Here is a 25,943-nt window from a genome sequence, read left to right as displayed (position 1 = left end):
GGCGCTCCACGCTCCTCTTAGAAACGATGCTGCTGCTGTTTGTCTTCCGAGGCATCAGCCTGTTTGTTCGTATGAGTAAAACAGGTGGGAGCATATCCAACTAACACCCATGATGAGGTCATCCAAGGCCTGTGATCTGGATAGCCTCTCAGCCATGGCTGGCTGGGACCGTGGGATGGAGGCCATCAGGACAGATGCGTGTCAAGATTTTGGCAAGGCAAGAGAGGTTTGTGCTTTTGGCATGAAACGGACGAAGTTGTGGACTTGTCGTTCATGGACTCTCTCATCCTTCTTCGATGAGGTTTTCCCCCAGCGAACAATTGCTACCCCATGCTCGTGAACACGGCGCTAAGATAAGTTGCCCTAGCACCAACCACTCCACTATCATTACTGTGGGTTATCGCGAAATCAGCAGAGTTGGCTTTCAGAAACAAACCTTAGTCAGCAGAGTGCAAACCTCAGGTAATAATTATTACTGCCTTTCTTTCCATCAAGTCAACACCCAAGTAGATTGTTCAAGCGCATCAGCAACAGCACCCAAGCTAGGGCCAAGGGCAATCCTCGACCTCCTTCAGTGGCCGGCATACTGCGCAAGGACGGTGTCTCGCAGAGCGGTAAGTGTGCATGTTTTGCTACAGCCACATATAGGCCCCAGAATGCAACGATGCTGATGCATCGCCGCCAGAGTCCACAACCCAGTGCACGAAGTCGTTCTCGCGAGACAAGTCATATCCACTTGACTCTGTCAAGAATTACAGCCTCCCCGCTTCTTCGACGCGTTCCTACCCCGACAACGGTGCCAAAATGCCTTCCATTCTTAACATTGCACATATGTGCTCCCACCTTCAAAACGCTTCCAAAGCTCGACTAGGGATCACCTCTGTACAAAATACCAAGTACAACCTGCACCTCGCCCTCGCCATGCACCGCTCTGGCTTCTTCTCCGCCATCTACCGCGCAGGACCACACCCACCCACATTAGAGAAGATGGTCTCGGAGCCCCCAGAGATTGTCACAAGTGCGAACGTTGCGAAGATGAGGATATGGCTCGGCATGAAGTACTGGAATGGCAAGCCCGTTCTTTCCAAGGCGCACGTCATCAGCAAGCCCTCGCGCCTCATGACAGCGGACATTCAAGAGCTTGCGAGATTGACGAGAGGGTTTCCCGCCAAATTGAAGGGTGGCGTTGTTCCGGGGCTCGGTCTTGGCGAGTGCATGTTTGTCGCGACATCACAAGGCGTCCTCGAGGCTAGGGAAGCTCTTGCCCGGAAAGTGGGCGGCTTGCTTATTTGTAGAATATCTTGAAAAACTGAACAGAAGCGGACAGCGACCATGTACAACACCCAAGACTGGAACACTTGGTTTCTCATGCAAAACTCAATCTAAGAGAACGGGCCCGGCGCGCCGTTGTTGGGAGTAAGTTGCGAGAATTTGATGCATTCTCGCATCTATTTCATCATCGGGAGAGAGCAGAATATTCGTGCCCTCGATGTAAAACTTTTAATTCTGACTCTTTATCGTCAGTTTGAGGTATCCTAGGTATCTGGCAGAAGTAGAAGGAATAGATGCTCGCCCCTTCATTGAAGCAGCCATACAGTATATGAAAAAGGTATAATGCCCTCGCAAGCCATGTCGAAAATTAAATATGAACCCCATGTTTGCTCATCGACAAAAATCTGCAATCATGCCATCCATTTGGATGACTCCAAACGTGGGAAGAAGTAACTGCCTAGCCTTCCTCATGACGAGTGGGTCGGTTCGATTATGCTACCATCGAACACTGATTCTGACGGAATCTGGTCGTCATGATCGGGCGCTTGAGAGTCCTCTTTAGTCTCAGAAGGCCCTTGGGTAGCATGATCCAGAAAAAACGCTTCATCGGCCTCCACGACCGCAACCTCCGAAGCCGAAGTCTTGGTCGGGGGATCGCAGGGAGAAACTTCCCGTACCTCTTCGGATACCCTTGACCCAATTCCAGTGGATTCATCAATGTCATTCTCGGGTGAATCAGTTTTGGCATTTGCGAGAGATTCCGACTCTGGATTGGTCGACTCGTCCTTGTCACGGGGGGATTCTGTCGACGTTTCAATGCAGGTAGTCTCAGGCTCCAAAATGGGGGTGGAGTCGGAAGCATGTTCTGTGGCATCGGTTTGCGCGCAGAGTTCTGTGCCGATGGCTCCCTGAGGTGCAGTGAGCAAGTCGGTGTCTTCATGCCGTGTAATCCCGATGTGAGAGCCATGAGCAGCAAATGCCTGCTCGGCCACGGACAATGTAGAACCTCGACGCTCAGGTGATTGGATTGAACTGGCGTTGTCGGTCGCTTGCTCCGCTACTGTACCGAGTTCAGGTACCACGGTTGCCTCTACTGATGCACCGGGCTCAACAAGCGCTTGAATGGTCCCAGATGAATCGTGGGGTGGCGTTACATCTTCCACGAAGGGGTTGGTGTCCGTTAATTGAGGTACAGTCTTCGCCATGTCCCCATTGTTGCTGGGAGATCGAGGGGTATCTTGCAGTGGCGGGCTTGGTTCTCGGGGCGGCCCATGCTTGGCATCCTTACCAACCAGTGATGTTCGGGTGCTGTGATCGTTTCTGGCGGTCGTCGAGCGCATGGCAATCTTCCTCGGAGGAGTGGAGGATTTGTCCGCTGCCTTCGACGAGGATGACTGCGTTGGCCTCATCATTCGTGCCAGAAATCCCTCATCCAAGTGGTTCGGTCGTTTTATTGCATATGACGCTGACTGTGGAAGGCTTTTCGGTGAGCCATTGACGCCAGCTCTGGCTTGATTGCGCTGCGACTTTTGTCGCGTGATTTGCTGGGTAGAGTTCGAGGTGGCCAAGCTGGTCCGTACAGGTAACTGTGTGTGATTGTTCAAGGGTTGCGTTTGCTTGCAAAGAGACTGTCTCGGAGTGACACCCTTGCCGATGGAAGAGGCGGTGGGTGCCGTGAGAGAGGAAGACAGACCAGTGCGCTTGGTGAAAGACATGGCTTTGGGGCTTCCGACCGCATTGCCGTCCAGGCTAGCTGGCTTGACCGACTGGCCCTTGCTGTGTGCGACAGCAATCGGCTTCGACTTGGAAACGGTTGTCGCTGTTCTGGCTTGGCCCATCGTATTCCGAGCCACCGTCGCCCTCTCGGCCGCTCGTGGTGAAGCCTTGGCGGTTCCCATTTCTGGTGTTTCGGCCGTCTTTCTTGTCACTGTCGTCGCCTTCGTTGTCGGCAATGCCGTTGCTTGCTTGGACCCGGCATTTGCCACCGCAAGCTTCGTTCTTGCCGCTTTCGCTCCTGGTCGAGCCACAGATGTACCGATTCTGCTATGATTGGTTTTGGGCACGCCATTCAATGGCTTTTGCTTGGGTGCTGCCGTTCCAGCCTTGGCTCCCTTGGAAACCGTAGGAGAAGGAGGGAGCTCCTCGTCGATTTGTGCCTCGGCAACCGTGTTAGGGTTACTGGCGGCTGACCCGGCATCGGCTTTGCGCACTGTCTTTGCTTTCTCACCCGAAGAGGCTGATGCTGGGGCATTTGGAAAGGAAGGGGGGGATGCGGCGTCGTTTTCGATGCTCATGCGTCGTCTCGACAAGCTAGATCCTCCGCTGTTGTCCCGTCGCAGGCCAATACGGCCATCTTTTTCGATGGCAACAAAGTTTGTACGAACCTTTGACAGTGGTCTCGGAGAGTCGGTTCCGTTCGGGCCTAATTATGTAGGGGACCTAGTTAGCATTGGGCAAGGCAGTCGCGCGAAGGGGTCGTCGATCAAATATGATGTATTGCTCAGACATTCAGATATGTACGTATATCGCAGTGGAGAAATCGTTGCGTTGTAAGGGAAGGCATGATGCTCTACTGGACCTATCATAATGACATTGGCTTGGGGGCTGCTCACCTGCTGGAATTGGGCTCGAGCTCGTCGAATCACCCAGCGATCTTCCTCTGTCTGGCGGGTTCGTATCTCCTTTGTTCTCGAACATAGCTCTCAGGTTCTTCACCTGGCTCATGGCGACGGTTCCAAGGAATGGTGATGATCGGGCGCGTCAAGTGCGCGAAGATGATGGGCCGACAGGATGTTGGACTGAACGCGGAGATGGTACGGGCAGAGGCCAAGGAGCGTTGGAGAGATGGATGCTCGGCCGGGCAATCGAAGCAAGGCGTCCGGACGTAGTCAGAAACTGCCAACCGCAAGAGAGGGATTAAGAGGATAGTCAATGGGATACGTGGTCAATGATTCATCATCCACACGTGTAAGGTGTTGGAAACAGATGTTTTAAGGTCTCAGGGGTCGGACCTCTCGATAAAATGGCATCCCTACCTACCAAGGTGTCCATGTACATGTACAGTTGAAGTACGTGGTACATGGAGGTACGCTTTTACCATGACTCCGTACTATACGGAGTACTTAGGTATGGATTATTACCAGAGGGTGTTGGTAATACAGAGTACTGTACGGAGTACACTGCCGTCCATACTTTACAAGTACTATGTACGGTGTACTGTACCCGTATTCCGTTCATTGTGTAAGTAGGTGTACATGGAGGCCCCACAAAGTGGGGTTGTGCGGCTGATGGAACAAGTCCAACCCGCGAAGGCCGAGATTAATGGCACGTACGGAGTACTGTACGGAGTACTTAAGTACTTACTGTAAGTGCTCAGTACGGAGTACCGAGCACACCCGAGTAATCATACTGTATTACTGTAGGTGCTTGAGTTGAGGTACCGAAAGCACCACAGAGGCATGGCCCACTTTTATCTTGTCTCCATTGATCCTCCGTACTAGTAAGTACGGAGTGATATTGTGGGAAATCGAATGAGCTTTCCCAAGGCTTCATTCATCTCTTGACAAAGCCGTCCTTCCCACCTACTCGCCGCAGGATGAACGGCGTACCCCGAGTGGCGCGCAGCTCTACGCGAACAAGCTCATCGCCATGGGCCTGCTTCTTTTGCCAGCAGGCTCGGCCCAGCTGGGTACGCGTCAACGTGCCTAGCAGCTTTCGAAGAAATGTCTCGGGTTCGACGCCGAGGAGAGCACAGCTTCGGGAGCAGAAGGAGTCGGTTCACGTCCCCTCGATGGAACAGATACGTGCGCATTACAACAAAAAGAACGCCACCGTAGCGTACGTCTGACGCCGGAAATCCTGCCACCGACGGACGCTGACGGCAAATTCGCCGCCCTCTAGATACTACACCCTGAGCTTGATAATGGGCACCGTCGCACTGTCGTACGGTTCCGTGCCGTTGTACAAGATGGTAGGCCAGATCCCTTCTTGAGAGACCATGCTGGCAGCAAGCTGAAATGCAGCCGTCATCAAGATCTGCCAGACGACCGGTTGGGGCGGCCAGCCCGTTCGCGCCCACGGCGGTTCCTATGACGGGGATATCTCGAGCCGACTAGTCCCCGTCACTTCTGCGAATCGCATCCGCGTCACCTTCAACGCCTCCGTCTCCGACGAGCTGCCGTGGAAATTTGTGCCGCAGCAGCGCGAGGTCCGTGTACTGCCGGGCGAAACCGCTCTCGCCTTCTACAAGGCCGAAAACAAGGGCGACAAGGACATCATCGGCGTGGCCACGTACAGCGTCACACCGGCGCAGTGCGCTCCATACTTTAGCAAGATTCAGTGTTTCTGTTTCGAAGAGCAAAGGCTAAATGCCGGCGAAACAGTCGACATGCCCGTCTTCTTCTACCTCGACCCGGACCTGTTGACCGACCTGAACATGAAGGGCGTCGAGACTGTTACCCTCAACTATACCTTTTTCAGTATTCCCAATCCCTACCTCCCCCGGCCAAGTTGGCCATGCTGACAAGCGAACAGAAGCAAGGTATGACAATAACGGCAAATTTAAGTCGCCAACTGGTATTACACTATGAACAACCCATCACCTTCCCTATGGGCTTCCATCCATGTACAATATCTTTCACTCCAAGATTGTCAGGCCATGCAGCATGCATACAAATTGCCAACAATTCATCGGGTTAGAAAAACTGCACTGCAGAGGATAAGCTATGAGCATTAGTGGTCATTGCAGGTTCTTCCAACCGCATCGGTTAGCGACTTAAGTACTTGGGGTTCTGTACTTGGGTAGGAGATCTCCGTATTACATCCAGCAAAGAAGTAAGGAACTCTTCGTACGGCGTTTTACTGTCCTTGTACTGTGTGTGCATGGACTTGCTCACTCTAAAGTAATGCACCTATACTAAGATGTAGTACGTAATGCAAGTTTAGAGCGTACTGTAAATACTCCGAACAGAGGACAAGCGCAGTATTATTAATTACAGTATTATCACAATACAAGTACGGAGTACTCCGTACTGTACTCCGTAATTACTCCATATTTCTTGTACTTAAGTATTCCTTGCTAGTTTTTTTGACATAACAAAGTTACTTATTGCTGAGTCAGCGAGCGAGTTCCCATTCGATCTCTGCCGCGCCAACACTAGCACCTGTATTCGCCTGGCTCAAACTAATTGATACCATCGCACCTAGGGTAATCATACTCACGTGATTCTGCCCCACTCGTCTAAATTTCCGCACACAAGCCTTCCCACCGGCTGAATTATCGCGAGCTTTTAACGTCTGGTCTTTTTTTCTCATCACCCAACGCCGCCACACAAAATCGACCTCCTCACCCCCCCCCTTCCCTCAAAATGGTCAAAGTCAGTAGCAGTGAGTAGCGCATGCCCTGAAACCCATAGGAGCTCTCAAATACGAAATGTGGCAAGCGATGCTAACCTGATATCTAGCCGTGTCGTCATCGCGGCGCAAGAGCCGTGCCGCCCACTTCAAGGCCCCCTCTAGCCAGCGTCGCGTCATCATGAGCGCTCCTCTCAGCAAGGAGCTTCGTGAGAAGTACAATGTTTGTCATCCTCTACATGCCCGGGCACACCCTGGCCTTTGCCGACAAAGTACTGACCTCGGGCTCCCTGAACAGGTCCGCAGCATTCCCGTTCGCAAGGACGACGAGGTCACCATTGTTCGCGGCTCCAACAAGGGTCGTGAGGGCAAGGTCACGTCCGTATACCGTCTCAAGTACATCATCCACGTCGATCGTGTCACCCGTGACAAGGCCTCCGGCCAGAGCATTCCCCTGGGCATCCACCCCTCCAACGTTGTCATCACCAAGCTCAAGCTCGACAAGGACCGTGAGGACATCCTGGCCCGCTCCAAGGTTGGCCGTGAGCTGCGCGCCACCAACAAGGTCACCGCCTAAATCAAGACGCTTCAAGTCCAGAAATTCTGAGACGGAGCGGGAAACGACAGCGACAAATCCACCATGAAGCTTTACACAAGGGAACTGTTTTTATCCTCGAAATGGAGGAATGGGCATATTTACTCCGGCGTTTTTTGTGATGCCCGCTCGCATCCGGGTCGGGGTACCTGCGGCAGGGTAGATGAATGAGAATTGCATGGTTCTCAAATGGCCATTTCACGTTCTCGTGGAATGCTCCATGGGAGGCGTTTCCCGAAGTCACTTCTCTGCCGAGATTCTCGTAGCATTTTTCGCCGCCCGTTTGTCAGACTGCCAGGCGGTGCTCTGCTATAACACTATGCCAGTGACTGCTAATCTCTAGGTGCCGACGAAGGATGGCCTCGGGCACCCTGCATCGTCGAGCCGTAGATCGTGTTTGAACCGTGCAACTTCCGCTAGGATATCTCCGCGTTGACCACTTAGATCCATGGTTTTCGAGGTATACGACTGGCGAAGAGTAACGTAGCAGAGGAAATACATCATGAGCTCTTCTGCCCTTGCCTGAAGATTTTCGCCGAGGCTTTCTACGAGGTTGGAAATTTGATGGTGAGGCACATGCCTTTCTCACATCTCAGGGGGTGAGGAGCGCAATCGTTGTAGACCTTGTCTGGAAGCCTGGTTGTTCCGGCACTGCGGCTGCACATGCAACTGGACGACCAGCAAGTTGATTAGAATTAAGATTTAAATACATTCGTCTCGATTCTCTCCACCCCGCGCCTTCATGCCGAAGTTGATGGTACAAAGCGAGGACCAATCAAGCTTGCAATCGTTTTAGGATTGCCAACCACAACTCAGGCTTCAGCACGAAGAGTCGTGCTTCATCATCGCACGATGTGTGTGTTAACGGTGCTATTGCTCTCCCACCTAATCACCCCTCTGCAAGAATACCAATACAGCCTTGGTTGATCTCCGTCGAACTCTTGACTTGTTGCTGGTAGTAACACATTACATACTCTAACACTAGTACCTGTCAAGACGCCGATGAGCAACTCTCCCCATGTCGGCCCGAGGTTTCAAACGATTAGCCTGGCTGAATGGTGTGCTCAGATGGTGCGCCCGTCGAAAGTCGTAGAAAAGTAAACGTATCTCATGCTCGTTGCCAAGAAGCCGTTGGACGATAGGCATACAGGCCGTAAGTATGACAGCAATAATGCATGCTCTCGCTAGAGCTTTTGGCTTGCCCCAGTGCGAAACCGCAGAATACCAGGGTCGTTCGGCCGGATTTCAGATCGCGGTCGCCTCAGCAGCCGCCGCGACGAGCCATTCCATTAACGTTGGAACAGGCCGGAGGTCGATTCTCCATCTTGGTCTCCTCGTAACGGCCGACACCGCCGGCATCGCCTGGACCTGCAGTCCTGGGGCAGACATTCTTTGGGGAGGCAGAAATGGTAGCAATGGCCGGCGAAAGAGACGCCGTTGCATGGCCGGCGTAGTTGGGCAGCACACCCCGTGCCGTCATCGACGAAACCGTCCCGGGAACTGCCGTCCCGCTCGATTTGCCCTTCTTCAACATGGTCGGCAGCATATCACCAGAGCTCTTGCTCCTGCGTCAAACGTCAGCGACGATGCCAAGGAAACCACGGGAGGCAAGGCACGTACTTGCTGATGCATGTGTTCTTGCGGCCCTTGAACAGAATATTCGAGTCGTCGCCAGAGTCCGACGCCGGCTTGTCCTGGCACCCACTAGGAGCAGACTGAACAGCTTCGCCCAGAGCTTTGCGAAAGTCTTCACAGCTTCGCCCGTTTTGGCTCCTACCCTGGCCTGGACTCATATCTACCGAAGCCGTCGTGGAGTCCGAGCATGATCCCATCCTCGGCGGCAGGTGCTCTGATTGTGTCGCATGGCTCCGAGCAGGCCTCTTTCCGGCTCGCAGGGACCCGAACGGGTCGCTGTCGGCCTTTTTCTTGGTCAAGACGTAGTCGGCACGGGTTCCAACTGGGACTCGGCGGCGCGGCACCGTCGGGCTGGTCACGGCCTCTGGTTCAGGCGAGGGTTCAGGCGATGAATCACCGACAGGAGACGGCGGGTAAAAGTCCCTGCCGTCAAACTTGGGCAGCCCCTTTTGCAAATTTCGAGGCGTGTTCCCCCAATACATGTGACGAGCACGAAGCTCGTCTTCACTCAGCGAGCGCTTGTACAGGTAGTCGGTGTCTCTCGCGAAAGCTGGATCGAGGCCGCAAGGAAGGGTTCCCACAAGATAAGGCGTCGAGTTATTCATGTTCGCACCCGTGTCGACGAACACGGCCGGGACGCTAGGCAATGAATCGCTCGGGGGAATAGGGCGAGCCAAGCCCGCAGAGCATTCAATCATCGAAGCCGACGTCGCGCCATCTGTTCGGGGCTGAAATGGAGGGGCCAAGGCCGCACCGACCGGAAGAGTAGACTGCTTCTTGGTGGGTTCAGCAGCGCGAGGCTTCTTAAGAGCACTCTTGAGTGGCGGTGGCCGGGTAGAACTGGAGCCCGGGGGAAGTTGAGTCGACCTCTCGGTACTCTTCTGCTCCTTGACAGCACAATTCTGTTGCACCTCATCCTGCAACGCGGACACACTCTGGCCCTCGAGGCCTGAATTCGCGTCGCTCGTCGCCAAAGCCTGCGAACCAGGTTCGTCGCGAGAAGACGGCGCGCCGCTCGACTCGTCGGCACCTTCTAACTTCTGCTTCTGGCTCTCTTCGCTCTTAAGATGAAGCTCGAGATAATTCTCGAACATTTGGATGTGCGAACGAAGCGAAAGGATTTGTTGTTCGACCAGGGCCTCGTCAATTTGGTGCCGGTTATACTGGAGCTGGTCTTCTGCATACCTGAGATGTTGCCGGAGGTTTGCCAGCTGCCGCCTCGTCACTTCGCTCTTGCGGATCGACGAGGTGGGAGGGTTTGCGACGGCTGCCGATGCCGACATGCTGGCGGATGGCAATGGGTGAGAATTCATCGACGAGTCTGGCCGCATGGCTTGGACCTGCATCATGGCATGGACCCCAAACCGGGGCTGCACCATCGGAGGCCCGGCCATGGGGACGGGAAACCCAGCGACAGGCATGGGGCTGTAGGGAAACCCCTGAGGCATCATCCACTGGCCGTTGTAGCCAAAGGGGCGACTGTGATCGAAATGCTCCGGCGGCGGCATGCGATGATTGCCGGAGGCGTCGGGATTCCCGGCTTCGGTTTGCCTGTCACCTTGCACCGCAAGCACCGGGTTCCTCGTATTGGAAGCGGCAGCCGGAATCTGGCCCACGTGAGGCAGGTGGTGGACCAGTGGTCCGAATTGCCAAGGCATCATGGGGAAGGAAGGGGGAGCGGCCGCCATGCCAGGATGGACCCCATGCGTCATTCCAGGATTGAAAGGGATCATATGTGGATAGGCACCGATTGGGACCTGAGGAATAGCATACTGGCCGAGGTCCTGCTGATCCCTCGTCATGGTTCGGCCGGCAAGCCTGACTTCTGCCGCCGTCGAACCCTTGGCCCGGTTCACCGTCGGCGACGAGGCACCTCGGTTGTTGGGTACGATCCGGCCTCCCGCCGTGACGCGAACGTGAGTCGGCGATATGACAGCCTTGTAAAACCTCTGGAAGCCCTCGTCTTTCTGCGCATCAATACCAGCCGGGCTGCCAATGGGCTGAGGCATGTCCTCGTCGGACTCGCTGCGGCCCCGATACTTCCACTCATAGTCGGTGCCGTCCAGCTGGCGGGCAGCCGTACTCTTGGCGAGTGCGAGGGAATTCTTGACCCGAGAATGCATCGGAATGCCGCCGTAGGCGCCGGCATCTTCCTCCCGGATCAAGGGAAGCGCGCGGTCCGAAGGCAGGCGAAAGATTTCATCTATCCACGACCCGTCAGCGTCGACGTAGACTCACGGGCAGGGAGCAAGCGACGTCATCTTACCAAAGCTGGTGTCGTGGCGGAGCTTCTCGTAGAGGCGGTCGTAGAATTCCTTCTCAGCCGAATGATCTTTCATGCGAAGGAGATCGCGAGCACTGTAGGTTTTGGAAACCATCTTGACGTCGACAAAAGCGAAGAAGAAGTAGGAGCGGTGGTTTTCTCGGCAGTACCAGACAAACAGGGTCGGAAACCCGCGCAGCTTTCCCAATCGTCGAAGGTTGGATTGGATGAAGGTCAGGATGGGTATCACCTGCGACCAGAGTCTGGTTCCGTCAGCAATCTTCTGGGCGTCCAGCTGTGACCTAAGAAACTTGGGCATCGCGTCAAAAGAGGAAGGAAACGAGAACGGTTCCGAGGGCTCGCCGAGGTCGACGAAGACATGGATGCAGCGATGGTAGTTGTGCAGCAAATTATATCTGATAAGCGGAGTGGTCGAGCAGCCGAGGGCGCGGTCCTCGTGCTGAGCCACGGACAGACAGCGGACGATCCGCTTCGCCCGCTTCGACCTAGTCATGACCATGGTGTGTCTTCAAGACGTATGCTCAGGGGAAAGGTGGGATGTGCCGAGGATGCCCAGGACGAATCCTTGAAGCAGGCTTGGATGCCAGGGCAGCTGGTAGACTGGGAGTGTGGCCAAGCGGGTGTTCTGTTCAGCGTTGGCTGGCGATGGATGCACGTGGCGACCGACCCTTGGGCGAGCTCCCCCAAGGTTCTAGCAGCAAACCGACTCTGAAACGGGATGTGGAGGGGTGCCAAAGGAGGAGCGGATCAAATGCGGCTGACCAGGAAGGCCACGGTATTTGTGCCGGGAAGCGATGGTGAGAAGGGGGGAAAGGAGGGTAGCAAAATAAAATGGCCAGTGGAGTGAAGGTGTGCGAGGGCAGGGGATTGGTGGTGGCGGAAAATAGAGAGCGACTCACCAAGCGGTTACCGGAGAGAGCAATCAGCGACTTGTATGCATACAAAGCCTTGGTGAGGCTTCCAATTCCGAGGACCGAGGGCCGAGGAGCGGTGGATGACGGATGGTCGAGGCGAACAAGTAGGGCGACAGATTCTTGACAGAGTTTGTCGAAAGCGTTGATGGAAGAGCAGCACGGACAAGAGGACGGAGACAGAGGACCTGAAAAAATCGGGAGAGTACTCTGCCGAGACGAGGATAAGAGGCCGTGGGCGAAGAAACGTGGCAGGCTTGATATCGAAGCCGATGGGCGACAGAGCAGGCACAGATGCAAACGAGCCGACATGAACACCTAGGTTGGAGAAGGAGGGACGCCAGCGCGAGCACCGCCTCCGAGAAGCAAGTGCTTTGTCCACCGACGGCAGTGAAAGCCAGGTAGGTCAAGTCGGTCTTTGTGCAGCAAAGAGTAGCCAAGCTGGCTGGTGTATGGCGTGTGAAGTCGCGATGGTATCAAAAGGGGATGGTTGAAGGAAGGCGGGAGGGACGGAGGGGAGCGTCCGTTGAAGGCGATGAAGAGTTTGCGTTGATCCTGTGAAGATCTGAGCCGTGAAGCGCGAGGGTTGAGGGGAAAGCGTGGATGAATCGGGGCCGGTGCTGGAGGATGAAGCGAGAAAGGTGCGGCAGGAAGAAGGATGGAGAGGTTTTGTTTACCTCATGTCGTGCGTACCTGTACCTGCACCTGCCTCGTACGCACAGCGGTGAGTGATCAGGCGCATTGATGGCTGGTCACTTTCCGCTCGAGGGCCGCCTGTTGTTGACTTCAGGTTGCTGCCGTACAAAGGCAGGCACCATGGGGAGAGCCTCGTCATGGCAATTGCAACGTCAAGGCGGGTTATTCTCCTATCAATAGGAACTCAGCCATACAAAATTGTCCTCCTAGATGTCATTTTAGGGGGGGGTAAGCAGACTAGACTCTTTCTCACCCTACATACTCGTAGTATGCTTACCCATCGAAGAGGGGACAACCCGACTGTCGATTCCTCGAACGCCAGCAGCCGTTTACCGATATTGGCAGGCACATCGCAGCCTGTGCGTCCGACGACCAAGGTGGTCATGTCCAGGTATCTGAGCCCAGAAGGTCAGTGAGGTGACTTTTCATGCCTCCCTCCTGCGGTGACTTTCCACACAAACGAATTTCATGCATGTGAAAGCAACGGCAAAGATCGTTGTGGTAGGGATAGATTTCACGGCCGACCTTTGTCGCGGACTACCATGCGAGCGTCACGAGGACACAGCATACAAGACAGGGCCTACAAAGAGCAAGCCATCTCTGAACAACCTAGCGGGATGCATTTGGTCAGCGACGATGCATCGATGGGAATTATTCATGTAGGTCAGTTGTACTGTGCCTCTCCCATGAGAACGCAACACGGTTTGGTGAAGGTGTCCGCATTGGTCCTTTTCGTTCACATCAGGTTCCTGTGTGGAGATGGTGGTTCGTCCGTGCTGATTCAACTTTCCAGTTAGCCAGCCAACCATTTCCGCATCGGATTTGGCCCCCCAGCGACGCACTCACCCCCTTCACTGAACCATCTGCCTGTCATGAATTTTCAACCCCAGGGGAATACTGGGCGAGCTTGCTTGGACGACCGCAATCTCCGATGGGGGGCTGTGCCAACGAAGTGTTTTCTTTCGAGGGCCACAGTTACAGGGTGACAACGATTCGACACCATGAACGGAACTCGGCCAACTTGGAAGCCCATGCATAGTTTCATTGACCTGGAGGAATAGGGCAGGGGCCAAGGCCAAAGTTCGCAGGGCAACTGCACAATGGCAGATTGCATAGAACAGCCATCAACGACCGCACCTTCACCGCCAGCGTTCGCAGCTGGTGGTCTGCACATCAAGCTGTCGCTAGGTCTGACAGTCTAGGGGCAGCCTCATATAATTAATATTCCATTCGAGGGATGGGGCTACTTTGGCCGTCAGATTCATTTCTGGCCAACGGAAAGACAAGATGAAATGCTTCCAACGTTTCTTGGTTCGGGTCGTACAGCGTCGACGTCGACGGACGAGCGACTACGGGCACAATCACCTCGCAGCGAGAAAAACAAAGTTCCAAGTGCTACTTGCTTGTCCATACTTGACCGAGGTAGGTGAGGGCGAGCGACGGTGAGAGACAGCATTGAGCAACTAAGCCGACTTATCTTGCTCCCGTGTAAGTGGCGCACAGCAACATCAGCTCAGCAAGTGAAACTCGACGTCTGCCTTTGGATGACCCTCGAACATGTCAGGGGAATGGAAAGCAGGTCAAGTGATTTGGAAATGGGATCCGTACGACAGAAATTGGGTGTAGGAAAGAGACGTCGTGGAGTAATCGGTGGTTAGGTAAGCTCTGAGCGCCGTGTCAGCTTGCTGATGATGTTCCGCATCCAGCTATGATCACGTGTACGCCGTGTACCACCCAGGCCCTTTCTGTGCTCATAATCCGTTTTTGGGATGTACTTGGGACTGTGCAGGCAATCACCGGATAACTACTGGTGGTATGTAATAGAATTCACAGGTGATGTTCGATGGGCCGACTCTCGTATGCTGTCAAAGCATGGCATCTCGTTTTAACTGTAGCATGCAGCATTCGACCACAGTTTGGGGTTTGGGTGTGCCGCTTCTTGGATCAAAGGTACCTTTGGCTGGTGTTCCTCGGCACAATGGCACCGGGCCGAGAGGGAAATGGAAGGTCCAGCCAGAGACCGAACAGAGCCTGAGAAGAGCCCAAGATTTAGCTGTATTCGGCTTATTCTACCCAGTCTCCTACCCACAACATCCGCCTGACTCACGTTCAACGTCATCGTGTCTTGCTCGAACCATTCATCCCCCATCGATCCCGTTGTCGACATGGCCCCCGTCACCCCCCACTGGCGGCAGCCCTCCCACGCTGACATCCAGGAGGTTCTCGTCAACCAGACAGACTTCACCTCCAGGAGCCTCTCCAAAATAGCTCTCGCTCCCTTTGCCGTCTACGCGAAGCTCAGACTCCCTCCCTGTCATGCTACCCGGGAGCCGACCTACGCGACGGTTCAGATCGGCAGGGACAGGCACATGAGCCTCAACAGCGACCTGCTGTACATCAACCACTCCTGCGAGCCCTCACTCGTCAGTCCCCCCACCAGGCCATCGTTTCCGACCCAGTTGTCGCTGTCCGGCTCAAGGGTGGCGAGTGCCTGTGTGAATGAGCGTGTGTGGGACGGAGGAGCGAATGGCAACGAGACGCCGGTGGTCGGGGTCGGAACCGATGGACGGGCGAGCAGCATTGACACGCACTCATCGATAGATATTTGACACGGGCAGCATGAGCATCCTCGCAGGGCCAAAAGGTCTCCGACATGGCGACGAGCTTACAGTCAGTGCCCCCCATCTCGACATGCCTACCGTGGGTGGTTGGATCTTGGCTCACTTCGCACCGGCCACATTGCTTGTTCGTCGCAGTACTTCTACCCATCTACCGAATGGCACATGGCCCAGCCGTTTTCTTGTCATTGCGGCACGCCCGCTTGCCGTGGTACCATCAGTGGAGCTCGAGACATGACGGCGGAACAGCTCGAGGGTCATTGGCTGAGCGGCCATATTCGCGACCTGCTTGCCGAGCAGCAGCAGAAGACCGCCACGGACGCCCACGGCTGCGATCCAACCGTCGACGCTCTACGTGAGGCGTTGGCGGAGGCAGAAAAGGTGGTCGAATCGGTTAGCCTGGCCTTGCGCACCTACCTCGATGCTTCGACGCAGGCATCCGGCGACGCCGACGGCAGGGTTGGCGGAGGATTCGAGGTCGATGACGTCTCGACCAAGGCGAACGCATTGAACACCCGCGGGCCGACATGGAGGGAACGGAGCGGCGAGATGGGCGGTGACACTGCCATCGCCTAGAACAAAATTTCTGGCAGGACGCCTGGATGGACGGCCGACTTGGCGCGAGCGGTCCAACACCCCCGGCACAGATGGTGCTGGAAGAGGACAAGCTACCCTTCTGGAGAGCGGGTACTCAACATGAACCCATTCCGTGGTCACCACGAACCTGTCTATGGTACAACTACACTCACTGTTCGACAATCAATGGAAGGCTCAGGGCCAGGCCAAAACCTGCGGCGAGGTGTCAAGTTCGATGCTTAGGAGAGTAACCACCTCTCTTCGGATCACAAGAGCGATTCAAAAGTCCCGTACCCAAGGGAGGGTGTGGGCGGTGCCAACATTGAACTTGTCGCGCTCCAAGCAAAACAGCGATAAATGGCATAACCATCGCATGTGGACGTGGAAATAATTTTTCATGCCCCAACCTCGTTGCTCGAGCTCGGGCGGAAGGATCATGCGGCCGTGTTGCCGCGGTCGTACCATCGGCTCCACGCGCTGTGCCCCCTCTCCGGTCCTGCGCCGGTGCTATACTCGGCCTCGCCCTTTTCCCACTCCGATCGCTCGAGGGCACGGCGTGCCTCGAATGCGCGAACAAATCTCCAAAGCTCCGAGTCGGCCATGTTCCATGCCTCCATCGAGGCTCGCAGCTTCGTCTCGCCCGTCGATTTCGTCAGCGCCACGACGGCCTTGGCCCGCTCGAGCAACGGCGGTTCCTTGACGAGCTCCTCGGGTGTCGCCACCGGTCCGTCGATGCGATCCGGCATCTCATCCTCCTTCTTGAGCAGCCGATGGCCAGGCACGGGACTCTGGGACTCCCCCTTGTCCATGCCCTGCTGGGGGATGGCGAAGCCAAAATACCAGTCCATGTCGTCGGCCATGTCGTTTTCCGCCGTCAGCCAAAGGGACCGGGCCGGAAGGCGCTCGTCGACGACGATCTGCTTGAGAATCATGACCCGTCGGCCGGCCGAAAGGCCGGTGCCGAGGAGGCCACGCGTGACGGTGGTGATCCAGGAGTCGCGCGGCGACTCGCGGCGAATCCACGAGACGTCGAGGGACTCGCGCAGGTTGGAGACGAGGGCCAAGGTCCACGGATGAGGCACCACGGCTATGGTGAAGATGGCGCTCACGTTGTGGAACCTTTCGGGCGTCGAGACCTGCATCGGCCGCCTCGCCACGCAGGGTGTGCACCTGGGCATGTTGGGGGGACAGGAGCCGGGCATGGGGCTGTCGGGACACAGAGCCAGTTCACGGCCGAGCTTCAGGGCGTTGGCGATCATGGTCGTCGTGTGCTCCGGGTGAGGCTTGAGGACGTCGACGCCGTCGGGGAAGCGATTCTGCCAGGCGACGTGGAGGTGGGTGTTTATGAGCGTGTCCAGACTCTGGAGGCCCTCGGCACGGTTTCTCTCGAAGCTCTCGGCCACCTTGCTGTACTTTTTGGCGATGGCCCGGGGGCTGTACCAAGCCAGCGGAGTCGCGGCTTCGTCGATTTTGAATAAGCCATCGGGAGCGCCCGCCAAGCCGCCGCCGAGCAAGGGCAAGCTCGCCGGCTCCGTCATGGCCCGCAAGGCCGCCTGAATGTCCTCCCTTTCACCGACGAACAAGGCGTCGCCGAGGTCCTTCCATCGCGTCAGATCCGGGTACAGGCCGCGGCGAAGGTAGGAAAGCAGCGAGTCCCCCGCGGGCACCGTCGGCAGCAGCGTGTAGTGAGCCAGCACGCCGCCGCCCATCGTCTCCCAAGCAAGCCAGCGCGTGAGGTCGAGCTTCACCTCGTCTGCCATTTCGAGCCGCTGCAGGTGCTCGTACGTCGGGTTCTTCATGGCCTCGGCAACGCCCAGGATGACGGGCCGGAAACCCTGGGCCCACCAGGCACGCTGCCACGTTCGCAGCAGCGCCCGCTCGGCATCCTCTTCCCCCGGCGCCCTCTGCGCCGTGCCGTCGTAGTAGCAGTATATCGGCTGCCGCACGGGGAGATGGGGGAGCAGCGCTCGATCCGGGTGGAGGGTGAGGGAGCTGGAGAAGGGAACGGAGAACCACTTCCAGTCGGCCCACCACCACGAGCCTTGGTGCTTGTCGTTTTCCTGCGACGGGGGAGGGTGAGCCGGCTGCCGGAAGGGATTCACGCCCATCTTGGACAGGGAGCCGCCGATTCGCCGGGCGGAAACGTTGTCGTCATGGGCTCCGCGGTGCGGGGAGGTCAGCGTCGTGGAGATGACCCTGATCAAGGTGAGGGCAAGGATGGTGAGGCCGACGAGGAGCAGCGTCGTGGGCCGTGAACCGAAACGAGGTAGCGGCCGGCCGAGGAGAGCGCGTTTCTCCGACATGGTCAAAGGTGATGGCGGCAGCGAGCAACAGAACTAGGCGATGGAGCTGGTCGTCGACAATGGCCAGGCGGCGGCGGCGGTGGCCTCGTACGGCCTCGGGGAGGGAGGGTTCTTCGCGTGCCCTACCATGCGCGCAGCGGAAGCCCTTTGAGCGTCGACGGTCGACACCCAGGATCGGACGTTTGGGAAGTTGGCACTGGCAGAGCCGATTCGATGCCAGGCAAAACGCTGAAGGAGTCGGTCGTCGAGAGAGGAGAGTCAGTCTCCCTTGAACAGAATGACGGTTCATGGTTTGGTTCGAGGATGGGCGACGCGGCCGCCCTGAGAAGGTCCCTCATTACATGCATGTACGCCGCTGTCTGCAAGCGCAGCCACAGAAAGGGACCTTATCTACTGTACTCCGTACTCGGCGCACATGTTTACCCCCCCCCCCCCCCTTGCACCGTAGACGATCCAATCTGTACTACTCTGTATAGATGTACTCTGCACACGTGCCAATAAACCAAAAGTCTTTTCATTATGCTCCGAAGCATTTGTGCGAAGGCAAGGTACACCATGGAAATTAAGAAGGGGTACGCTGTGCGTGGAAGTTGGAGGCATCACTCCGTACTGTCCGTGTAAGTGGTACCTGGCACTAGACTACTTTGGGACATCACGTATGCTTACAGTGGTGTAAGTACTATATTACAGTGAAAAGAAGCAAAAAGGTTTACTGTACTTGCATGCAGGCAAGAAGCAAGTACTAGTAACTTGCAGTGATACGTAAAAGTACGGGTTGCTACCTTGACACCATCTGCCGGGCGGGGCCGCGTGGGGGAGGGGCATTGTACCACCCATCTCACGGGTGTGGTACATGCAAGTACATGTATGTACTGTTGCCGCATCGACCGTACATTGCTTCGTACCGAGTACATGATGAACACCTCAGTTGATTCACTCAAAAATCAACACCATGTGGCCTCGCGCTTGTTGAGCCCACGATTCAATGCTTTCTCCAATCTCAGGCTTTCTTTCTCTAGGTTTCCACGTGGCATCACGTACCAAACAACGTCCGTGATTGCTTCGGGACGCGGAGTTGACGCTTATTGGCAGCGTCGTGAGTCGTAGACGGCCGACATGGGACGACACCAATGTCTTTGAGTACGGCCATCCAGTCCACTACGGCATCGCATGTCTGCCCATTTCTCTGTTTATACGCGACCCTCAAGCTCGCCTTGGAATCTTCCTTCATCGCCGTCTTTCAGTCCGGTGAAAGTACGGAGTGTATGTTCGATGTCGCCCTATATGCAGGGCAACGAACAGATATCCGGCATTGAACTTGCCCAACTTGACCACCCAACACGACGCCATGGTTGGTGACAACATCGTCTTGGACCGGGAGAAATCTTACCTGCTGTCCGCGTTTCACGTCGACCCGGGGTTTCTGATTGATCATATTCAAGCCACAAAACTTGCCCACCATTTGTTGCATTTTGTGGGCAGATTTCTGCGTGATCCCCATGATTCAGCGGCGCAATTGAGTTTGTCGCCACTGCTCTGCTCCCTACCTTATTTCTCTACGTAGGCAATTCTATTGTGCCACGCGTTTTCTGACGATGTGGTAGCGAATTTCTCGACGCAGGTCCCTCCACGGTTCCTATAGCCTTCAGAGCCCAGAGTGAGGCGGCGCAGCCGAAATTCAAGTTGTACGATATGGTGAATCCGGGCACTCTGGTCAACTGTATCCGACATGTAGGTTCCTACTAATTAGGCTACCCAGTGATACCGTCATTTAGTACGTGCCAAGTATCTACGTGTTGTTGGCCATGGATGCAGGTACCTCAGATGGGTAGGCATTTTACCTACATATGATGCTTAGCCTACATATATGTATATAGCCTATGATATCGTACAACTACGTACCTCGTAGTAGGTGGTGTATGCCGGCAAATTGTTTTTGCGCTAGCCTTAGAACTTGATGCCTGCAGGCTCTTCTTCTCCCCTGCACGCTGACTGGCGGCGACCGCCTTCGTCCCAATTCCTGGCAACTCATCGTCTTCTCACTGCTTTCCATCTGTGTTCACCTTGCCTGCGTCTTGTATTTCTTGTCTTGTTATTGAAATGTGTTCGTTCGACCATCGCCTCTTGACTCCTCCATAATCACCGATGAAGCGGAGAGAAGCAAACCCAAACTCTGGCCTCCTCGTCGTCTAGTAACCTACAACGAACTGTTCAACATCGACATGGGCTCGCACGAGTTCTACAATGCTCTGGCTCGGGCCAAGGACGATGATTTCAAGAGTATATTCAACGTCCGACGAGGCGATATAGGCGATGCCATGGCAGTTCTCTTCACTCATGATTCCCTCGATTCCACTTTGGACCTGGGGATTGTTATCTTGTTACTTCCAACATATCACCGATTTTCAGCCTTTGATCATCGCTTACTGGACCGCGAGATGTCCCTCGATACGTCCAAAACGCAAAGTGTATGATTATCACTACAACGAATCACTCCATGCCATTGGGTGTTTCACAGCTGTTCGAATCTTTGTACCGAAATATTCATGGCAGTGATAGTATCAATAATATACTCAGCGTCCTTTCGAACGAACTCACCACGCCTATGCCATGTACCGAGGCCTGGGAGCAGGAAAGCGACGCTACTTCAAAAGCTCCCATCCAGTCAAAGCCGTCAAGTACAACTGTTTCACATGCTGCAGCACTGAAGATGGCCTTGCAGAAGGCCCACTCATCAGATATGTCATTCCGAGTTAGCAGCCTCTGACCAGTAACAGCCGCAGCAGTGGCCCAGTTCGCAGCTCTGTCTATCAACGGTCCTTACTCTTTGCAATGTGGTCAATAGACCGGAAAATTTCGGTGCCGCATTATGTTGTTGATAAAGTCCAATGAAACCAATGCCGATACCTGTACGCCGCGGTGGACCCAAGCAATACGGCCATTGGCGATCCGATTCGAGGACGGTGAAGGCTGGAAGCGAAAGATTGTATCCTTCACGACGACAACGTACAAATTGTAGGCATCATTGGAAGCTCATTACATGTGCCATGGACTACTACGCCGGCTATTAGATGCAGTGCGCTAGGGTCGGAGGGAGCGCGATCTTCTGCCCGACGTGAGGCAGCCGCCGAGGTCCACAGCGTTGTCGACCTAGGGGCCAATTTGCAGCTGTTTCTTGGCGGTCTAATTACAGCTGCAAAGGCGAAGGACCGAGGGGAAGGCGTTTGTCTTTGGACGAAGCTTGTGATGAGCCAACATCGACCATTCGCAGGACAGGGTTCGAAACGGAGCGCGATCATGCTGGTCTGGGGCCAGTCGACCGACAGGAGACCCAGACCAATGTGACAGGACAGAGTTCCGCACTAGATCCTCAATCATGCCTCCCCACGAAAGCTGCCGGCTATGGACACAAATGAGCCTGGAGCACGGCGGACATTGGGGAGAAAGTTGAAGGGCCTCCAGGAGACTCGGTTGAAATTCAGATCACGCAAGAGTGGGCAGTTCATCGACAAGGAATCTATTGGAAAACTTTTCCCTGGATTGTCGAGCTGCATAGCTTCGACATGTCCCTACACATTGCCCATGGCAAGACGGAAGTGTCCTCGAGGGTGCGAGCTTGGCAAACTCGCCGCCATTTCAACGCGTTATCCGCCCTCGATGTCTGCCCAAGGTGGCGGCGATATGTAACTGCTCGTGGTGCCATTTGCTCCGAGTTTCTCCCAACACGGGCTGGTACCTAGCCTTGATGGTGGATAAGGTTTTTTCCGTCGGTGTATCCTGGATTCTCCGGCGAGACTGGCCGCAAAGACACAAAGCATCGACTACGGAATTGGAGAGGCAGCAGAGGCCTACGTCCGGGCTCCTACCGCCCACGGTTGGCAGGTTCCTGAATATTTCCGTCAAATTTCTGCCACCAGCCGGGCTTGAAGACCATCAACCAAGTTGTCCTGGCTGGGAAGCAAATTGTCGGGAAACAGTCATCAGTCGTGTCAAGCGTGCTCCGAGTAGCAAGGTCTTGGTGCGTCCCGAACTTGAATCCTTGCGAATTCAAGGTGACATGACAGCGATGTCATGCATACGCGCAACGCAATCAGAATGGCAATGATCGTCCGTGACACGACAATGAATACTAGCTTCGTCATGTTCTGGTGGCCACGTAGGACTAAACAGAATTCGTCCCATCAAGGGCTTGTCTTTCCTCTATTACTATCGCACCAGTCCCCCGGCGCTCAGCCGGAACTCTTCGATCTGGATACATATAGTGCAACGGTACATAGGTTGGCACGCGAGCGCCCATGTTGTCCCATCAAGGGCTTGTCTTTCCTCAATTACTATCGCACAAGCCCCCCGGCGCTCAGCCGGAACTCTTCGATCTGAATACATATAGTGCAACGGTACATAGGATGGCACGTGAGCGCCCATGTTGGTGTCCATGTTTTCTACGATCCCTCTACTGTCTATAAACTGGGGACTACAAGCCTCGGGTGGCGTGTCGTCCGCACTCCCGCTGTCCGAAATGCCGGGAAATGGAAGGCGGTTTTGGCTATAGGGAGGGGGCAAGGAGAGGAGGGAGCAAGGAAGAAGCACAAGGGCGACGGCAGCGCTGTGCTGGTCTCTTGCCAAGGGCGTCGACTTGACAAAGGGCCGCCGAGTCACTCTAGCCATTACTTATGCTTCCGTGCGTCCGTCTCCACGGGGGATTTTCTCCTCGGGGAAGCATGCGCGAGGAACTTGTTCCCAAATGCAGTGGTGAAACCAATTCGAGGCCTAGCTGAGCTGCGCACTTCTTGCGCACCAGATATTGGAACATTTCCTGAAAATAAAGGATCCCCAGCCATTCTGGGCCGTCGCTCTTGCCCATGGCAGTGATCAACGAATGTAGATGCTATCGCGAATGTAGATGCTATCGCGGGGCTCGCTTGCCCGTCGCAACTCGGTCGGCTCCAAGGGAGGAATGGTCTCGCATCGCAGGCCCCTCTCAGTCGTGTTGGAAGAGCTTGCTGATGGATTCGCCGTGGTGAACTCGGCGGATGGCCTCGCCAAAGATGTGCGAGATGTCCAAAACTTCCAGCTTGGGGCACAGTCGGCAATGCTCGTCCTGGGGAACCGAGTTGGTCACGACAATCTTGTCAATGGCCGAGGCGTTGAGGCGAGGGATCGCATCTCCGCTAAAGACACCGTGGGTGAGGAGGGCGTAGACTTTGGTGGCGCCCTCGCGCTTGAGGAGCTTGGCGGCGCGGGTGATGGTGTTGGCGGTATCGGCCAGATCGTCGACGAGGATGCAGACGCGGTTCGCGATGTCGCCGACGAGCATCATGCTGGCGTTGCGCTGCTCTTGGAACTTGATCGGCCGGCGTTCCTGGGGTCTCGTGAGCGGTCGAACGGAAAATCAGACGGCGGGGTCGGGGTGGATTACCTTGTGGATGAGGGCAAAGTCCATGTTGAGGCTGTCGGCGATGAGCGTGGCACGCTTGGCGCCTCCGGCATCGGGGGAGACGACGACGGCGTCCCGGTAGTCGGGGATGTGGCCTTGGATGTAGTTTTGTATCATGGGCTTGCCGTAGAGGTTGTCGACGGGAATGTCGAAGAAGCCCTGGTACTGGGGGTCATGAAGGTCCATGGTGATGATGTGATCGGCGCCGGCGCACGTGAGGAGATCGGCGACGAGGGTGCCGGCCTGCGCGACCCACTGCTTGTACCCGGGTTTGGGCTGGAAGCCGGTGATGGACATGGGGTTCTCGTAGTCGTGCGTGGTGTAGTTTACCTGGGAAGTGACGGAGGCGTCCATCGGTTGCAGCCGACCGTTGAGGCCGAGGCCGAGGGTGGCGTTGTCGAGGCCCTTGGAGAAGGCCTCGGCGCCATTGGCACCGGCCGAGGCGTATTCCGAAATGGAGCTCTTGGTGAGTCTCTCGGCGAGGTTATGGACGCCGTTGCTGAGGCCTTTGCTTCGCGGCCCGCCGGGTCGAGGCGTGGCCGGCACGCTCTCGAAGGTGTAGTCGCTCCGAGGCGCGCTCGAGGCGGATTTGGACAGGGGCGCGCCGGCCTTGTTGTACGGCCAATCGGGCTGCCTCGAGTAGGGGAAGAGAGGGATGACGGCGGTGACGCGCTTCGCCGAGCCCGTCTTGCAGGCCGAGATCATGATGCAGAGGTCGATGAGGTTGTCGTTGACGCTGCCGGAGCCGGTCTGGATGATGTAGACATCCTTGCCGCGGACCGAGTCTTGGATCTCGCAACGGCTCTCGCCGCCCGAGAACTTGGAGAGGATGCGGTCGCACGAGGGGATGCAGAGGAAGTTGCAGACATTCTCCGTCAGTTGCGGGTGCGAATTGCCGCCGAGGATGACGATGTTTCGGACCATGGCGGTCGTCGGGGTTCCTGCAAATCCGCGAGGGTAGGTTGACGGGCGCTCTCTCCTGCCCTCGCTCGGTCTCGACGCACTGGATCGGAGGCGAAGCCGGCCAAGGTCAAGGGGAACAGGCGAGGAGGCCGGTCCGAGAAGGGGGGCGAGGGAGGATGGGGGCTGGCGTGCTGACGAGCGACGGCCGTTGCGAACGACGGACGGTTCGTCGTTTGGTCCTCGATTTTTTCCTCCCCGCCTTGCAAAGTGGGGGAGCGGGTGCGAGGTTTGGGTCGACGTCAGAGGCTAGGCGTACCGTACAGGCAGATATTCGGACAGGCGAGAAGGACTATCGCGTGGGCCGACGGCGGCAACGGGGCGGCGAGCGGGACGAAGCAGCAAGAGGCAGAAGCAGAAGCAGAAGCAGATATGCGGAAGGGGGACGATGCAGAGTATGCCGAGAATGCAGAGTATGCCGAGAATGCAGAGTATGCAGTCGACGCAGACGACGATGCAGACGATGCAGACGATGCAGACGATGCAGACGATGCAGACGATGCAGACGACGCAGCTGCGGCAACGAGGGAAGAGGGAGAAACGACGGACGATGTTAGAGCAGCATCCTAACGGCTAATTCGTCACGACGAGCCGGAGGGGACTAAACAAGACTGGGAGTAAGTAGACGGACTCGGAGAGGATGAGAGGGGAGTGGAGGCGGATGAATCGAGACAAGCATGACAGAAGCGGGCGAAGGAGGGCCTGGCCTCGTTTTTTTTTTTTTCGTTCGCGCAGCGGCAGGCCATGGTCGACGGACAGTGTGGACACGAGCAATACTATACAGTAGACTAAATGCGTCTTGGGGACATCGGTTCCCATCTACCGACCGCCAAGTACCTGCGTGCGACCATTGCACCAGACGGTACCTACATTGTCGACATGCCTTGTACTCACTACTCCGTACTTACGGTACAGTACAAGTACTTAAAGTACGGAGTACTTACAGAGTACGGAGTATTACGGAGCACATGCAGTTGCATCGAAACTACTGCAAGTACCGACGAGCACGGACAAGTAGTTGTACTTGTGGCACAAGTACATCTGCCTCGACGCACTTGTACTTGTACTTGTACTGGTGCAGGTGCTCGGAGTACATTGCGCCCTCATGTACAGTATGTACTCGTACAGTCCCCGGTACAAGTAGGCACGCAAGAACTGTACATGTACTGTAAGTGCCTACCTACCTTGTAACCTGGCAGTAACAATACTGTACTGTAAGTACAAGCGCCGTACAGAGAACCGAGCATCATGTACTCCGTACTTACAGTACGTGTATGCACAGTAAGGAATGTGCCCACCAGGTCTAT

General features: G+C 55.8%; 10 protein-coding genes across 10 annotated transcripts; 6 read left to right on the top strand and 4 right to left on the bottom strand.

Moving 5' to 3' along the window:
- Positions 1-112: 112 nt before the first annotated feature.
- Positions 113-1,305, top strand: DCS_07334 (40S ribosomal protein S8; the record flags this gene model as incomplete). The annotated part of the gene is made up of 2 exons (XM_040804619.1): positions 113-226; positions 649-1,305. 2 exons carry the CDS (start codon positions 113-115, stop codon positions 1,303-1,305), a joined length of 771 nt encoding a protein of 256 aa, XP_040654723.1.
- Positions 1,306-1,739: 434 nt separating this feature from the next.
- On the bottom strand, positions 1,740-3,996 carry DCS_07333 (uncharacterized protein; the record flags this gene model as incomplete). The annotated part of the gene is made up of 2 exons (XM_040804618.1): positions 1,740-3,694; positions 3,885-3,996. 2 exons carry the CDS (start codon positions 3,994-3,996, stop codon positions 1,740-1,742), a joined length of 2,067 nt encoding a protein of 688 aa, XP_040654722.1.
- An 871-nt stretch (positions 3,997-4,867) lies between these two features.
- DCS_07332 (uncharacterized protein) lies at positions 4,868-5,794 on the top strand (the record flags this gene model as incomplete). Its single annotated transcript, XM_040804617.1, has 3 exons — positions 4,868-5,109; positions 5,173-5,242; positions 5,306-5,794. The coding sequence occupies 3 exons, from the start codon at positions 4,868-4,870 to the stop codon at positions 5,792-5,794; spliced, it is 801 nt and encodes a 266-aa protein (XP_040654721.1).
- An 844-nt stretch (positions 5,795-6,638) lies between these two features.
- Positions 6,639-7,201, top strand: DCS_07331 (putative ribosomal protein L26; the record flags this gene model as incomplete). Its single annotated transcript, XM_040804616.1, has 3 exons — positions 6,639-6,657; positions 6,735-6,847; positions 6,923-7,201. The coding sequence occupies 3 exons, from the start codon at positions 6,639-6,641 to the stop codon at positions 7,199-7,201; spliced, it is 411 nt and encodes a 136-aa protein (XP_040654720.1).
- A 1,279-nt stretch (positions 7,202-8,480) lies between these two features.
- Positions 8,481-11,637, bottom strand: DCS_07330 (uncharacterized protein; the record flags this gene model as incomplete). The annotated part of the gene is made up of 3 exons (XM_040804615.1): positions 8,481-8,784; positions 8,840-11,057; positions 11,121-11,637. 3 exons carry the CDS (start codon positions 11,635-11,637, stop codon positions 8,481-8,483), a joined length of 3,039 nt encoding a protein of 1,012 aa, XP_040654719.1.
- Positions 11,638-14,910: 3,273 nt separating this feature from the next.
- On the top strand, positions 14,911-15,939 carry DCS_07329 (uncharacterized protein; the record flags this gene model as incomplete). The annotated part of the gene is made up of 3 exons (XM_040804614.1): positions 14,911-15,168; positions 15,347-15,415; positions 15,502-15,939. The coding sequence occupies 3 exons, from the start codon at positions 14,911-14,913 to the stop codon at positions 15,937-15,939; spliced, it is 765 nt and encodes a 254-aa protein (XP_040654718.1).
- A 434-nt stretch (positions 15,940-16,373) lies between these two features.
- On the bottom strand, positions 16,374-18,242 carry DCS_07328 (uncharacterized protein; the record flags this gene model as incomplete). The annotated part of the gene is made up of 1 exon (XM_040804613.1): positions 16,374-18,242. The coding sequence occupies one exon, from the start codon at positions 18,240-18,242 to the stop codon at positions 16,374-16,376; it is 1,869 nt and encodes a 622-aa protein (XP_040654717.1).
- Positions 18,243-20,464: 2,222 nt separating this feature from the next.
- DCS_07327 (uncharacterized protein) lies at positions 20,465-21,009 on the top strand (the record flags this gene model as incomplete). Its single annotated transcript, XM_040804612.1, has 2 exons — positions 20,465-20,710; positions 20,761-21,009. The coding sequence occupies 2 exons, from the start codon at positions 20,465-20,467 to the stop codon at positions 21,007-21,009; spliced, it is 495 nt and encodes a 164-aa protein (XP_040654716.1).
- Positions 21,010-23,220: 2,211 nt separating this feature from the next.
- On the bottom strand, positions 23,221-24,600 carry DCS_07326 (putative PRS5-ribose-phosphate pyrophosphokinase; the record flags this gene model as incomplete). The annotated part of the gene is made up of 2 exons (XM_040804611.1): positions 23,221-23,601; positions 23,659-24,600. The coding sequence occupies 2 exons, from the start codon at positions 24,598-24,600 to the stop codon at positions 23,221-23,223; spliced, it is 1,323 nt and encodes a 440-aa protein (XP_040654715.1).
- Positions 24,601-25,008: 408 nt separating this feature from the next.
- Positions 25,009-25,206, top strand: DCS_07325 (uncharacterized protein; the record flags this gene model as incomplete). The annotated part of the gene is made up of 1 exon (XM_040804610.1): positions 25,009-25,206. The coding sequence occupies one exon, from the start codon at positions 25,009-25,011 to the stop codon at positions 25,204-25,206; it is 198 nt and encodes a 65-aa protein (XP_040654714.1).
- Positions 25,207-25,943: the final 737 nt, after the last annotated feature.

Source organism: Drechmeria coniospora, chromosome 03 (genome assembly GCF_001625195.1).
Source record: "Drechmeria coniospora strain ARSEF 6962 chromosome 03, whole genome shotgun sequence".
NCBI lineage: Eukaryota > Fungi > Ascomycota > Sordariomycetes > Hypocreales > Ophiocordycipitaceae > Drechmeria > Drechmeria coniospora.
This window is presented reverse-complemented; position numbering and strand designations above follow the sequence as displayed.